This window comes from Periophthalmus magnuspinnatus, chromosome 9 (genome assembly GCF_009829125.3).
Source record: "Periophthalmus magnuspinnatus isolate fPerMag1 chromosome 9, fPerMag1.2.pri, whole genome shotgun sequence".
Classification (NCBI taxonomy): Eukaryota; Metazoa; Chordata; class Actinopteri; order Gobiiformes; family Gobiidae; genus Periophthalmus; species Periophthalmus magnuspinnatus.
Genome location: NC_047134.1, coordinates 27,476,022 through 27,490,832, shown reverse-complemented (window position 1 = coordinate 27,490,832; position 14,811 = coordinate 27,476,022). Strand labels below are relative to the sequence as shown.

The 14,811-nt window shown below is 37.9% G+C and overlaps 1 protein-coding gene across 1 annotated transcript; it reads right to left on the bottom strand.

The window, feature by feature from the left end:
- Positions 1-3,019: 3,019 nt before the first annotated feature.
- LOC117376182 (ubiquilin-1-like) lies at positions 3,020-13,617 on the bottom strand. Its single transcript, XM_055224244.1, is given in 11 exon segments — positions 3,020-3,355; positions 3,388-3,552; positions 4,111-4,226; positions 4,865-4,948; positions 5,964-6,082; positions 6,738-6,813; positions 7,013-7,198; positions 9,190-9,452; positions 10,103-10,215; positions 12,875-13,017; positions 13,468-13,617. Coding segments are annotated over 11 exon segments (1,452 nt in total). The 5' UTR covers positions 13,594-13,617; the 3' UTR covers positions 3,020-3,294.
- Between the last annotated feature and the right edge of the window lie 1,194 nt (positions 13,618-14,811).

The following is a 14,811-nucleotide window of genomic DNA, read 5'->3' as shown; positions in this document are numbered from 1 at the left end:
TGTCTCGTATCTCTCCCGCGCAGACAGGCCCCTCTCTCCGCACTCTGGCACCGAGCGAACACTCTGACTCACGTAGTGACAAGTGAACGTGACATGAACGTGTATGACGACACAGAGGAGACGCAACGGGGCAATGGGAAATGACGCAGTGCTGCCCTCTGCTGGTGTGACTGGCTTTGTGCTCGTATTAAACAGTTTAAAGTGCATATGGCAGGTTTTCATGATTTTCTAGTAGATCCTTGGTTTGATGGGATAGTATCTGTGGGAAGTATTTAGGCTGTGGAATACCTCTACCTCGTCAACACGGAAAATTCCATCCATCCAAAGAAGACATTTAACAAAATAAAGGTGTTGTCATTTATTTGTCTTAGTCTAATTATAATGATTGTCCGATTTAGAAGTTTTGGCCCTTGTTAACATTATCCAAGTATGGAATTAATAGAGGTAAAATGGATACTTAAGTGCTTAATATACTTAAGTACACATTTTACGTATCTGTACTTAACTTAAGTACATTTTAAAGTGGATAAATGTATGTTTTATTAATGTTTGAGACCCGCTTAAAAGGCTGAGGTTTCATTTTTAACATGTTCATAGTTTAGGCAAAAAATATACAAATAAAAACAGCCAGAAAGCATTTGCTCTATTGTTTCTGTTCAACAAAATTCAACACAAATATTTATCAAAATCAATGCATCTGAAGCCTTATAAGGCCTCCAAATATGCGTGAAATATTTTTACTTATTACTTTCTCTTCAAGTACATTTTTAAACAGGTACTTAAGTTGATTTATTTGTGTGATACTTGTACTTTTGAGTATTTTTTTTGCTTAAGTAACAGTACTTCTTCCACCTTTGCCTATGTCACATCTGTTGTCTATGTCCAACCAGGAAGTAAAAATTGTAAACTTCACCAAAATGTTAAAACTAGGTGAGATTTTTTTGTAAAATCGTTAACTATATGATGTTAAGTATGTTTCAGTCTAACCTGTCATATGCACTTAAAGTTTGAGATTTTTATTATTATTACCACTAAGAATTGCAAATACTTATAACACAGACAAGACAGGACAACAGAAAAGCACTTTGGTATTGTAGCATTCTGGTAGAAGGAAACACACCAAATTTCTTCTAGTTGTTTATTTTCAACACATGTGCTACTGTAGGCCATGACCCACGCCAAAACAAGAGAAAAACAACAGCAGTCTCAACTCACAAGAGCCAGTCTCCAAAACAGACCAGTAACTGACCAATAGAAACGTCACATCAACGTGTCGGCATAGCAACCAAGTGTCACATACAAAAGCAATTAACAATAACACATAAACACTTAAAAGAACAACTAAAGGCGTCAACTCTGAACTAAATGCAAAATATCAGATCATTACAGTATTTCTATTAAGAATGTTCCTCCTGTTTGATATGGACATGGGTATTCAAATGATGCAAATATATTGTGTATTAATGATTTTCTTTACTTCTTTATAACTACATTTTCACAGCCGATGTCTAAAATCAGGTTCATATGGCAGCTGAAGTATGTGAGATTATGGAAGAAGGGACTGTGTCATGACCGTTTATTCTATTACATTTGCAATAATAATTCCTTACAGGCTACGCTTAAGCCCATACTCTGGTGGAAAACTTTAGTAGCTACAGCTGCCGTGTGACAGACTGACAAAATATGGCTATCCATCTAGTCTCCAGAGCACTCACTCCTAGTATGGGTCCCCACAGCAGGGTTTCCAGGCTTCAGCAAAGCAAACTGCACAAGAACATCTGAAAACCTGTGAAATGTACACCACAGCTGGATTTTCCACTGTATTTGGTACCACAGACCTGCCCCCTCCCCTCTCACTCGCACCAATAAAAACTCCACATTCCACAGAGCGCAGATGGCTTTGAATAAGAAGATTTGTCACTGAAATTCTTTCAACGGGATTATTCTCATTTCAATACATTTTACATGGGAAATGGCTCTGGTCAAACAGCAGCTCTTAAAAAGCCACCCAATTCCACAGGAAAATCACGTACCTGGCAACGCCTCTCCAAGGGTTCTATAAAACTATGTCTTAACTGCTTGAATTATTGTGAATTAATGATGTGTAAATTGCTTCTATTGGTGGTTTTCAGACTCTAAAATGTAATGTCCTACTCCTAGATGGGGGTGAGAACCAGTTTTCTTTATTGTTTACTCTGTACTTTCTGTTGAAATATCCAAAAGGTAAATTCCCAAATCTTTAACCTGACCATTTCTACTAATATCTCGACCCTATAACTCATTAAATTGCAACAAAAATCAGCATTATTACAGTAGCTGCCCCCTCATCTGTATTAAATAACACTGGCCCATAGATTGTTGTGATGCCATCTATTTTCAGTAACTTGTTAATTAGGAGAGGGGTTTGAGGTCACCATCATAAACACTGGTAAAACGCATGCCACTGAGAGAAAACAATTGGAAAGCACTGATCTAGAGTCACTCACATCACCAGTCACCCACATACCACTGCCAACCATAAGATAGTATGTAGACAGATGCTTTACTACTGTGAAACTACTGCTTATAATGTTAACTATGTACTGTATATTTATATATGGAGTCATATTGTGTAGCCTCATAAGATGTGGTTTATATCGCTGTGGTCTAGTGTGCATTAGAGCGCTTCTTTGATTACACTTATGTTAAAGGTCCTATATTACGAAAAATTGACTCTTGTGGTCTCTAACGCATGTTAGAACGTTGTTACCTCATTAAAAATACACCTGAAGTTGTGTTTTGTTTAATTCATACATGTTTCAATAAGCCTTTATTATCAGTCTGTCTACTTCTCCAAAGCTAAAAATGCTTGTGAAGCCATGAAGTGGTAGTTTTCAAGTTTTACCTTTAGTAAAGTAGAGCTTGGCAATTACAGTGCTTCACTAGAATCATCAAAATGATTCTAGTGGAGTTAAAAAACACAGTGAAGAACTTCCTTTATTACGACATGACATCACAAGGTGGAACAAAGTGCTTTCTGTTTGAGTGTAGAACATAGGATAAATATATAAGCAATTGTGTGTTGTGTGAATGAAACAAAACCACAACTTCAGGTATTTTTGTGAAGAGGCAACAACATTATAACATAGATCAGAAAATAGTATAATATGGGCCCTTTAATATACTACTGCAGGTCACTACAATAGCTAGCATATGTGATATTATTATTATATAAATATGAGGTTATGAGTGAAGTCAAAGCTGTGTAAATGTTCATGTTAATGCAGTTACACACAGCTTCCTCCTGAGGGTGTCCTATCTGTCTTCAAAGCCTCATGAGCTCAGTTGGTCCAAATCCTGCAAAAAAATATGTAAAAGTTAATATTTTCCTTGTTTTGATTTTTTTTGCCTCCCCTTTTACTGTTTACCTTATGGTCGGAGTTAGCTAAAGCCTGTAGCATCTGTTGCACAAACTGTTGCTGCTGCTCTGTTGACGTAGAAACCACAGGACCATTTCTGGATTTATTAAGGACAGATTCAGGTTCAAAAGTTGAATTGCTTCCAAACCCAGCCCTAAATCATACAGTAAAAAGACATAACCTAATCATGAGAAGAAAATGGAAGTAATGCTTTGCCTGGAATGTTCCACTGCATGGCATTAAAGTAACAGCAAGAATGTATGTTACTTAAGATATCTTTCTAGCTATATATATACACCTGTAGTTGAATAAATGCAAAATAGCTAATAGTATAGCTTAATGCTATACTGTGAAACATTCCAAGTACTGCAATAACATCTCCATGGAGACAAGAAGGTGGCTGACCCTCCATCAGAAAAAAGTTAAACACCTTTATTGCACCTTTAATTATTCAAAATAAAAATATAAACCCCTTTCCACAACTTTCATTAAAATAGGAAAATTAAATAATAGGAACCAAATTAAGAAAATTAATTTTGTGTTTAGGCACTGTAAGGTACAAACTGTAAAAAAAAAAATGACAAAAAAAAAGTAAGTAAACCTTCAAATTGATGGAAGAATTCTGCAAATATTTCACTGTGAACACTTTGTATAGTGTAGATGGTCAGTCCTACACATGAATCCTTCTCAGTTTACACATGTCAGGACTCACACAGGGATGAGAGCGGGAGCCTCAGAGGCCAGAGTCTGCAGACCCTGTTGGATTTGAACCAGGGCCTCCACAGCTTTGGGATTCAACATGGCCGACAGCAGCTCAGGACTCTGCATCTGAACAGAATGAGAGAAGGAGGAGGAGAATAGAAATGCAGGATTGGACAAGGGCGGCACCATTAATTGCAATCATATTGAAATTACAAACTTACTCTAAACCACTTTGTTTTACATTTTTTGTATGAAAAGTGCTTTATAAATAAAGTTTGATTGAATGATTGATATACATTGCCTCTTTAGAAAATCAAAACCATGACATCTTGGTTGTTAAATATTGCCCCCAAACCCCCAAAGTCTGTATTGGTGGGGTGTTCATATAAACTACATATTGTCAGCTTCCTAGCATACTTCCATTACTTCATTTTTCAAGGTTTTTTGAAAAACAGAATTGAATAACACATTAACATGACTAATGCAGTTTGTGTTTTTTGGCTGTAAAACTCTTTTGATTGGCCGAGGATGGAGCCAATGACACCTACAGCTTGGTTCTGGAAAGTTGACACCAAAAAGGACTTACCGTATGTTCTGCTATGAGGCTCTACATGTATTTAAATACATGTAGAGTAACAACATGCTGTATTTGCACCATACACATTTTTACATTAAATATACGCCTGTCACACTCATCTTTGCGTACAGCCTCACACTGCATAAATCACACAGCTGACATTCACATACATTAAAGTGGGTCAGACCTGTTGTAGTAACAGAGGAAGCTGCTGTTGGAATTGCTGCTGGAGCTGTGGGTTTTCTGACAGCAGAGGGTGACTCAGCAGCATCTGGAACAATAAGACATAATTATAAGGTTTGGAATGGAAAAAGAAGACATTTTATGCTTTTTTTCCTGGTAGTTAACATTAAACTATCAAATATGTAAATATGAATTTTATATTTTATCCATTGTAAACCACTTAAAACGACTTAAACGGCCCATATTATGATGTTGTTTGATCGATGTTATAAAGTTGTTTCCTCATCACAAACAGAGCTGGAGTTGTGTTTTGTTTCATTCACACATGTTTAACACACAAACCCTGCATATTTAGGCTGTGTTATTTTCTAAAACAGAAAACACTCTGTCCCACCTTGTGATGTCATTTAGTGGTGATACTTGACGCACACCCCTGTGTTTTTAAACTCCATACACCTTAACTTGAATCATTTGGATAATTTCAGCCCTGGAAGTGAACTGAACAGTCTACTGAACAAAAGATAAAAGGAGCTGTTAACTTGAAAACTACTGCTTCATGACATCACAAGGTGGAACAGAGCATTTTGAGCTTTGGAGATATAGACAGACTAATAATAAAATTATTACTCAAACTTGTGTGAAGGAAACATAACTCCAGGTATGTTTTTGATGAGGTAACAACATTATAACATGGTTTAAAGCTCACAAGAGTTAACTTTGTGCAATGTGGGACCTTTAACAATCTAATGTATTTGACTCTGTTTCTGTTCATAACTGTAGACCTGTCCCTGTCTCTTCATAGTGGCATTTCACCGTAGCAAGCAGCAGATTTACATTTATGTTTTTATTGTTGAAAAATGGCTTAATTACATTTTTCAACCCTACATGTATAAATGTGAACTTATAATCAAATAGTAAGTGCAGAGCAGTGGGTGGGGATAGGGGGTAGGGGAACACAGACTTTTTCTGAGCATTCAAGTCTGAATGCAAGACAATACTTGGATTACACAAACATGCATGAATAAAAATTAAACTCTGAGTAAGCGAACGATGAGGGAATACAACAGTTTAAACAGATGTGTAAATAGTAAAAGTGAGCTGACCTGTGCTGCCAGCTCTGGGTTGTGGCTGAGACACTGCAGCAGGTTCTTCACATAAGGTCCAGAGAGAAGAGACTCCATCAGTTCAGAGGAGGAGACCTGCTCCAGGAGGAACTGCAGGCCTCACCGTGCAAACACAATCCAATAACAATACAAACACAATACAAACAAAATACAAACACAATATAAACACAACACCAACACAATACAACTACTTCAACAGTATTATGATGGGCTGAGATGACTGTTACTGTTTATTATATGTGTTCCTGGACTGAATTGCATTGTGCTTGTTTACACAGTGGTTGTATTGGTGTTTATGGTCACATTTTTAAGGCACTCAAAGCGCTTTACATCAAAGTACCACTCATCCATTCACACACACATTCATACACCAGAGTACACAGACACTGGGGACAAGGTGAGTTAAGGCCACCAGCCTGTGGGTCAGTGGATCTGACCACTCTACCAGTGATGCTTACGCTGAGAATGGAATTCGAACCGCCAACCACCTTGCACCTTTTTATTGCACTTCACATAATTTTTTCACAATTACTATCACAATACTAAAATTTCGATACTAGGAATAGACTCGATACGCAATACCAATACCACTTCCAGTATCAGAAGCTTAGAACATAATACTTTTTAATTTTTTTTGTACTGATACTTGTTCAAAAGTATCTAGTTTCAATACAAGTCTTAGTATTGTTTGTTTTTTATGGGTAAAACATTGAAATGATTGAATCCTGTATCTAGTATTCAAACTTTATTTACCTGTACTCATGGTGCTCTGAGAACTAATTTCAGATTTGGATGTGGCAGTTAACTTTGAGAGTCCATCTGCACAGGTCTGAAAGAAAAACAAAGACACATTTAAGCTAATTATATATATATATATATATATATATATATATATATATATATATATATATATACACACACATATACACACACACACACACACACACACCCCTACATATACACACACACATATATACACACACACTCACTCACACATATATACATATATGTATAATAACGCAACATGCCTCTGACGGCTGGACTCTGTCTGGTTTTATGCTGTTGGTTCTTGGAGGAAAAGTAAAATGCTGGTTTATGGGCTTTGCCCTCTGCCTCTGTCTCTGCCTCCGTCTCTTTCTGCAGTGTCCCGCCTCAGTCTCTTCACTCTGTAGCACTTCCTTGATCATTTCTGGGTTTCTGACCATTTCCAGCACCTATGAAGAAAGGAACAGTGAGACATTTATGATGAATGCTTATGATGCTGTTGTCCGTGAAGGTGCTGCTAAGATTAGCATCACTGGGGATTATTTTACATACAGTGGAACCAACCATAACTGAAGGACAAAATGTGATAGTAAAAAAAAATAAATAAATGTGAAGCAAAACACTGTTTTTGGTCTGCAAATCTATACTTTGTGGTTCAACAGTAGATATATCAAAATCAAAATCTATTTTTAAACTAAAGGTCCTATATTGCGCTAAATTGACTCTTGTGAGCTTTAGGCCTTGCTGTTGTTGTTGTTACCTCTTCAAAAACATACTTAGAGTTGTGTTTTGTTTCATTCACACATGTTTGAGTAACTTTTGTTCAGTAGAGATTGGAAACTGCAGGGCTGAATTATTATCCAAATGATTCTAATGAAGATGTATGGAGTTTAAAAACCCAGTGGAGCACTTCCTGTGTTACCACATGACATCACAAGGTGGAACAGAGATGAAAAATAATCTATTGAAATAACAATAATGCAATTCATTACTTATAGTCAGTGTGTTTTAGATTGTTATCTGACTTAAAACTACCACCTGTAACCAAGCCATGTTGCATCCTCACATACAGGGCCGGCCCAGCCTATAAGGGGACTAAGTGGCTGCTTAGGGCCCCGAGGCCACAAGAGGGCTCCCAATCTGGCAACTCCCATAATATATATTACATGTCGTACGTGCGCACTGTGTGCAACTGATGCATCTCTGCTGTAGCACGGTAAGCACATTCTGTAATGCACACAGGATGTATTGACAATCAGGTAAACAATTGAGTGACACTGCATCTGTTCTTGGGATGATTTGCCAACTTCATTGTAAGTGACCATGAGCAGTGTGGAATAAACAAATAATAATGAGAAACGTAAAAAGAAGAAAATAGAAGAAGAGAAGGAACAGCAATCTCGAGGTTTTGTTGAGTGAATCTTACAAAGAGGTTAGTGCAATTGTAATGTGTTACATTATCATCATCATTTTAATTCACAATGTCGCTACTACACCCACCACCATCTCGAGTATGTCAAAATGCTATTAGCACTTAGCATAGCGTCGCAGTGGCAGGGCACCTGCCACTGTAGTACCGTATATTGTTGTTAGCCAGTTTGCGGGAAATCTGTTGTTCTACAGCTCTTAATATTAAATCCAGGTTAAAGACTGTGTTGCTGTCAGTGGTGTCTTGCTGTCACTGTGGTGTTTGGTGCTACATTGTTCCAAACTGTGTCACACCAAGAGCTCAGTTTTGCCAATGATACAGAGGCAGTAAAGTGTGGAGTCAATTTTCACATCTGGCTCATGACGGCAGAAATGTCATTTAAAAAGAGTTTAAGAAAATTATTCAGGGTAATGTTTAATAATCTTTCAATTGTTGGATGTTTTACTGAATTTTAATCCATGTTTGAATTCATTTTTAAGTTGGCATAAATGCATTTTTTTTTATCCAATGCAATGCACCAATGTTCAATTATATGTATTCATGGTGGAGGCTTTAATATAAACCCTTTTGGGCCTTTTGCCTCTTCCTGCACCTGATTTTTATATACTGTGTCCTTTTTATTGTTCTATGGGAGCAAAATAAATAAATAAATAAATAAATTACGTAATAATCACAAATAACCGAAAAAGTGCCAGTGATAAAGTGAGCAATTGTTATATGAACACAATCCGACTTAATGTTATAGCCAATATTGTATTTAATTATGTATACTAGTCTAATAACAACTGACTGACTTCAGTCACTTGCTCTTGGCAGATGCTATCTTCATTACTGCTGCCTAATAATGTGCGAGCTTTGGCCGTACAGAAAACCAGAGGTTCACATCTGCCATTTACTGGTTGGAAAAAAAATTGAATAAACTTACAGATTGTCGCTTTAACTGCATAAGAATTTCACTGATTTTGTGCCTGAAACAACTGAACTTAGCTGGTAGAGGCAAACAGTCCCCACCTGTGCGATGATCTCTGGGTTGCTGACCTCCTGCTCCAGCTCAGGGTTTGTCTTTAGGAGTTGTTGTATTTGTGGATTGGACAAGATCAGAGCGTGTATGAGGTCTGGACTGGCACCAGAGAGACTGTCCTGGACAAAGGCACTACCCAGGACATGGTGCAGGATCTCTGGGGAGGAGAACAGCTGCCTCTCCATCTGGGCCTGGAGCAAAGGGAAGAGGTCTGGACCAGTGTGAGAGAGGCCCAGAGAGTCCAGAGCCTCCACTGTGGAGAGAGGAACAAATCAGACCGTAGACTTAGACTTATACACATACTATTATATACAGTCTATGGGTCAGACCGGGGCAGAGGAAACTACACTATTCTGAGATGGAGGCAGACAAAATGTGGTATTTAACAGATTTTTTTGCATGCAAATATTTGCTTGGGATCCAGAATACACACTTTGTCAATAGTGTATGAAGATGTGAATCTAGTAATGGTGAATCTCCCGAGTACAGATAGGTGTGACTGACAGGTAGATTAGCCAATCAGGGACATGCATGGTTTGTTTGTATTAAAACAAATGTGGCTGCTTACAAGGGGGAAAAAAAGGAAAAGAATATCATACGCTATTATATTCTATGCCTTTGTACATTGCTATCCTAAACATGTGATTATTCAGATATATATATATATAAAATATCAACAATTTATACAATTATTTTGACTGGAGAAATAGTTAAACCCATTATTCTACTCAATTTTCTCAACTTTTTTTTAACTAGATACTATTGAATATTGTAACGTTGCATCATTATATTATTGCCAAGATCACTTAACACTACAATTATCCAATTACAATTTTGCCAATTCCCAATGCAGTGTCACTTTACTGTAAGATAAGATGTTCATTGAACCCGTCAGAAACTCACCCAGAAACAGAGGAGAGGTGGGAGTCTGTGCTTCTCCCTCAGCATCCAGGTGAAGTGCAGCAGTCGGAGAGGACACATCTTCATCAGTGGAAACAGAGGAGGTCTCAGCACATCTGGATAATGTAGTACAACACATAATGTCACAGGTAGGCTATATAACTTTTATATTAATTTTATTTTGGGCTGCCAGTTTCAATGTTGAAATCCAGTTGGTGTAAACCTAAAGGACTCTCTGATCTGAATGATCACTATTTAAACCCCAGCACTTGCAACCAATCATGAATCAGTGTTAGTGCAGCCTCTGAGGCTCATTGAGTGAATTCTGGAGGTTCTGACCTTTCACATAAGGCACGACCTGTTTGTATACTGAGAATGAGAAAAACTGATGTTCAGAAGGGATTTTAGTATCTTTTTAAACCAGCAAGAGGCTACTTACTCCTATCATACTGTGTATATTGGATTTGCCCTGTTAACCACTTAGCGTTCCGACGGCCCGCAGGCGGGCCTTTACGTTACAACTTTACAGCAATGTACGTGTATTTCTGCGTCACCCGCACAAACAATCTACACACCAAATGAAAGCTACGGCATTCATCTTTCTGAATATGTAAACCATTTACACCTCTAATCACCACAGTGCTGATAGGAAAGCCGTTTTTACAGAGAAGTCAGAAATGTGGATTTGCACTTCTCTTACCTTACATATTCACACAAAATTGGTCTCATTCGTTCCGTAAAGGTCCAGAGAATATAATCCAGTCAAGAAATTATGTCCACAAAAGAAGTTAGAGCCTCCATGTCCAATCTGCTGCAGGAAAGTGAAATCTGTTCCGTCACTTCTCTGCATTTCTTTTGTCAGTTTCAGGCATAATAAACTTCTGACAGTGCCAACTTTATTCCTCAGCACAAAACAAACCAAAGTTGGCCAATAAGGTGAGGGCTGTGGGTTACTGGAGCCACGGACAGTGAATGAGAGCTACAGATGACTGAAAGAGTACGCCCCACTCTCCCCCTTGTAGAATCAAGCTGTTACGTTACACACGTTTAGTGATGTTTTCCTCTTAAAGCCCATGAACTGCGGAACACGCTGATGCGTGACATGCAGTGGTTTACTGTAAACAGACGGAGTTTGCTGCGTGCGTAATAAGACGAGGCTGGATATAAAGATCCGCGCGTAAAATTATGCGCGCGTTGCGTAATTTTATGCAGCAGTTTTGCGTTTTCAACATGACGAAACGGACAAAACAAAGGAAGTGTGCGACCGAGGACACTGTGGATGTTTGTACAAGTTAAACTAGAGGCATCTCGGACCCGGAGCGGTTCGTGGAACCAAGTGAAGATCTCATGGTGGACTCAGGAGTAGAGGGACCTTATGATTTGATGGACTGGATGCTGTTCCTGATCGGTAAGCGTGGTTTATTCTGCTATTCACTTAATTGTGTGACAAATGTGTATCATGTGTAATCATTAGCATTAGCTAATGCCAATTTGCGCCCCCCCGACCACCACCAATCATCACGCACACACTCATGTACAGTGTGTTCTCAGTTTCCAGTGTGTGTTTACATTTTGAAGTGTGTGTGTGTTTGTTGATTGTTTGCAGTGTGTGGTTTGTAAATATATATTTATTTTGACCCATAGCACTTGTTTTGACTGTATTTTATATACAAATATACATTTTATATTGTGTTTTGATATGATATATAAATGTACAGTAATAGAGCAGCTGGGTGTGCAGATACAGATTCCTCAGTGTGAGTTTTCAGTAGAGCCTCACTGATGTCTGTGGGTTGAAACATTCAAAAGTTATTGCACTTTTTCCAAACGTTCTCCAAATGTCTTCATTCGGATAGGTTTGGAGAGGCCTGGACTTACTCATGATAAAATGATTGTAAAACTCTCATTTTTATAGGTATTGACCTCAAATTTGAAATGTAAGTGGTCAACAATCTTGTCAGTTGAGGTATGGTGTATTTTTGTCCCCAGCTACCTACTGCAGCTTTCTACACCTTCATTTTCACAATTTTTTTTGGCAAGGATGAGAAAAAAATGTTTTTATGTGTGTTCCAAAGTATATAAATGCTCAGCAGACAAACTTACAGTGATTTTGACGCCTGTGGGTAAAACTATAGGGTGTTACCTTTACAAAGACCCCAAACTTGTGCATTTACTACTGAGGGTTTAATAATGGTGATTATTTTAATTTGGAGAGGTCAGAACAAAGGCAATTTCACCAAAATCACCCGGAATGCTAAGGGGTTTGTTCATTTGCACAAAGCATTTAAAAAATAATATGAAATTGAATTGAAGAACTAAATTTATACATAAAATTAAACACATTTTGCAAATGTATACCCTATCATTAGCAGCACTGGTCAATTTAAAAAATATTGAGTTCTAATTAAAAGGTTGTACAAATGAATGAAGTGATTGACTGGACATTGTAGGCAAACACTATTTAATAATTAATATGGTTGAAATGCAGATTTTTGTTGTAATACAGTGAGCTCCTGGGTGTACTTCTGTAATACTACTGTATTTCTCATCTGGGAGTAGGCCATCATCACAATTGAAAATCTGAAAATCACCAATTGGATCCTGCCATCTTATTTATTTGCTTATTTATGTGTTTATTTATTTATTTGTATGTCTTATTTATTAATGTTTTCATTAATTCTTTTTTATTTTATTTTATTGATAATATTCCTTGGCTGTGTGACACGTCGTCATTATAACACTAATTACACATTACATCTGCGTGCAGGAGCTCACCTCTGGTTCACGGTGAGTTTGACGGCGTCGTCCTTTCCCCGAAGTGAGCCGAGGAGCTCCGAGTCTCCGAGGACGCGCGCGCCGTGACTCAGCACCACTCCATCCAGCGGGGCTCGCGCGCCCTTTGCAAGTCCTGCTCTTAACTGAAAACCAACGGTTAATACAGAATTAATACAGAACACGGTCACCATGTCCCTCTTGTGACTGTCCTGCACAGCTATTCCCCTTGTTGTCCCAATTATTTAGAGAATGCAAAATGAATTATAAAAAAATAAGATTTAGGTTACATGGGCTAAAATAAATAAATCAGCACTTTTTGGGTGTACTGGCATTCAAGGAGATGTTAGCACCTATTGCTAGTCTAATTTCTCTGTACGTAACGACTGATAAAAACTACAATTTTCATGGTGATATCGTATTAATTAGCCTCCCTCATGTTCTACCAGATTCAACAACGTATTCATCTTTTTTCCAACAATTTGAAGAGGTCATTAAGTGGTAGTTGTAAATAAATAAAAAGTTAAAAAGTAGGCCTATGTGTGGAGAAAATGGTACATTCCAGTGAAACAATATTAAAAATCCACGTTACGCACCTGTCTCACGTTGCTGTCTCCTTTAACACTGATTTCTCGACACTCCGTTTGACTTTGAAGGATAATTTGGATGCTCCGAGACCCGTTATTAGATCCAGAGGTGTGCGGGCTTTGGTGATCTTCCATCGCGGCTGGAGAGCGGAGGGAGACAGCTGTGCGTGTGGGGGGTAACTCGGCACAAAGTTATAGCGCATTGATTCAGCTGTGCAGAACTAAGTCAACATCTGCTGGACCATTACGCAGCATTACGCAGCATTACGCAGCATTACGCACCGACGTAAGTCCGTACAGGGTAAAGTCAGGTAAAGTGAGGCATCAGGTAAAATGAGCCACATAAGGTTTGATATTCAGTCTCAGTGTGTGTAAAGGGTCTCAATATGTATTTAACAAAAACAAAATATCCGATTGGTGTGTGCTGCTTATTGCATGCATTTTTATTTCCTTAGTTTCATTCCAAAATATAAGTACTAGTCCTTAGCTAGAATAACAAGACATGATCTACAATTATTGCTCCAGGTGATTTACCAAAATGTGACCCTGTTTACCTGACTTCACCTTACAATGTTGTTTCAGCTTCCTGTTAAATGGAAATTCTGAGGACTTTTATGAATTGCTACAAAGATGTATTGAAATTTGCATAGAATTTAGATTTTGCAGTTTGCCCAACCGTAAGATTAGAGTATGATGTAGACATTTGACAAACACCACACTTTTAGACAAAAACAATACTACTAAAATATAAACCTAAATGCAGTTTCTTCATTTTCCCTCAGTTCTTCACTGACATGAATAATCATTATTATCCATTTACCAAATCATCTTAAAGGAGCTATATGTAGACTGTGCTCCCAGAGTTTTAAAAAGGTACTGCAACCACAACTGAACCTGTGTCCAGAGCCTTAACCTGCAAATAGAGGACTCATTCTCAGTAAATGGACAGGTCATGGTTCATGTGAAAGCTCAGAAAGTCCAGCATTCACTCCCTGAGTTACAGAGGGGGCACTAGCACTGATTATGCTAGGGTTTAGGTAGTGAGGATTCAGATCAGAGAGTCCTTTTAGGTTCAACCCAACTAGATTTCAACACTGAAACTGGCAACCAAAAGGAACGATTCATGTGAGGCTCATTCTACTTTTTGATTGGATAATCATTTTCAGAACCAAATGGGACAACATGTTCAGTGTTTTTGTAATTAAGAATAAATCAGCATTAGAATTGTTATCAGGAAAAGCTGATGTTGATTTGAAGATGTTTACCTCGTATCTGGGGACTCAAATGGGTCAAGTTTATGAAATTTAAAATCAAAATCTTATATACAGTTCCTTTAACATTCCACCATACTAC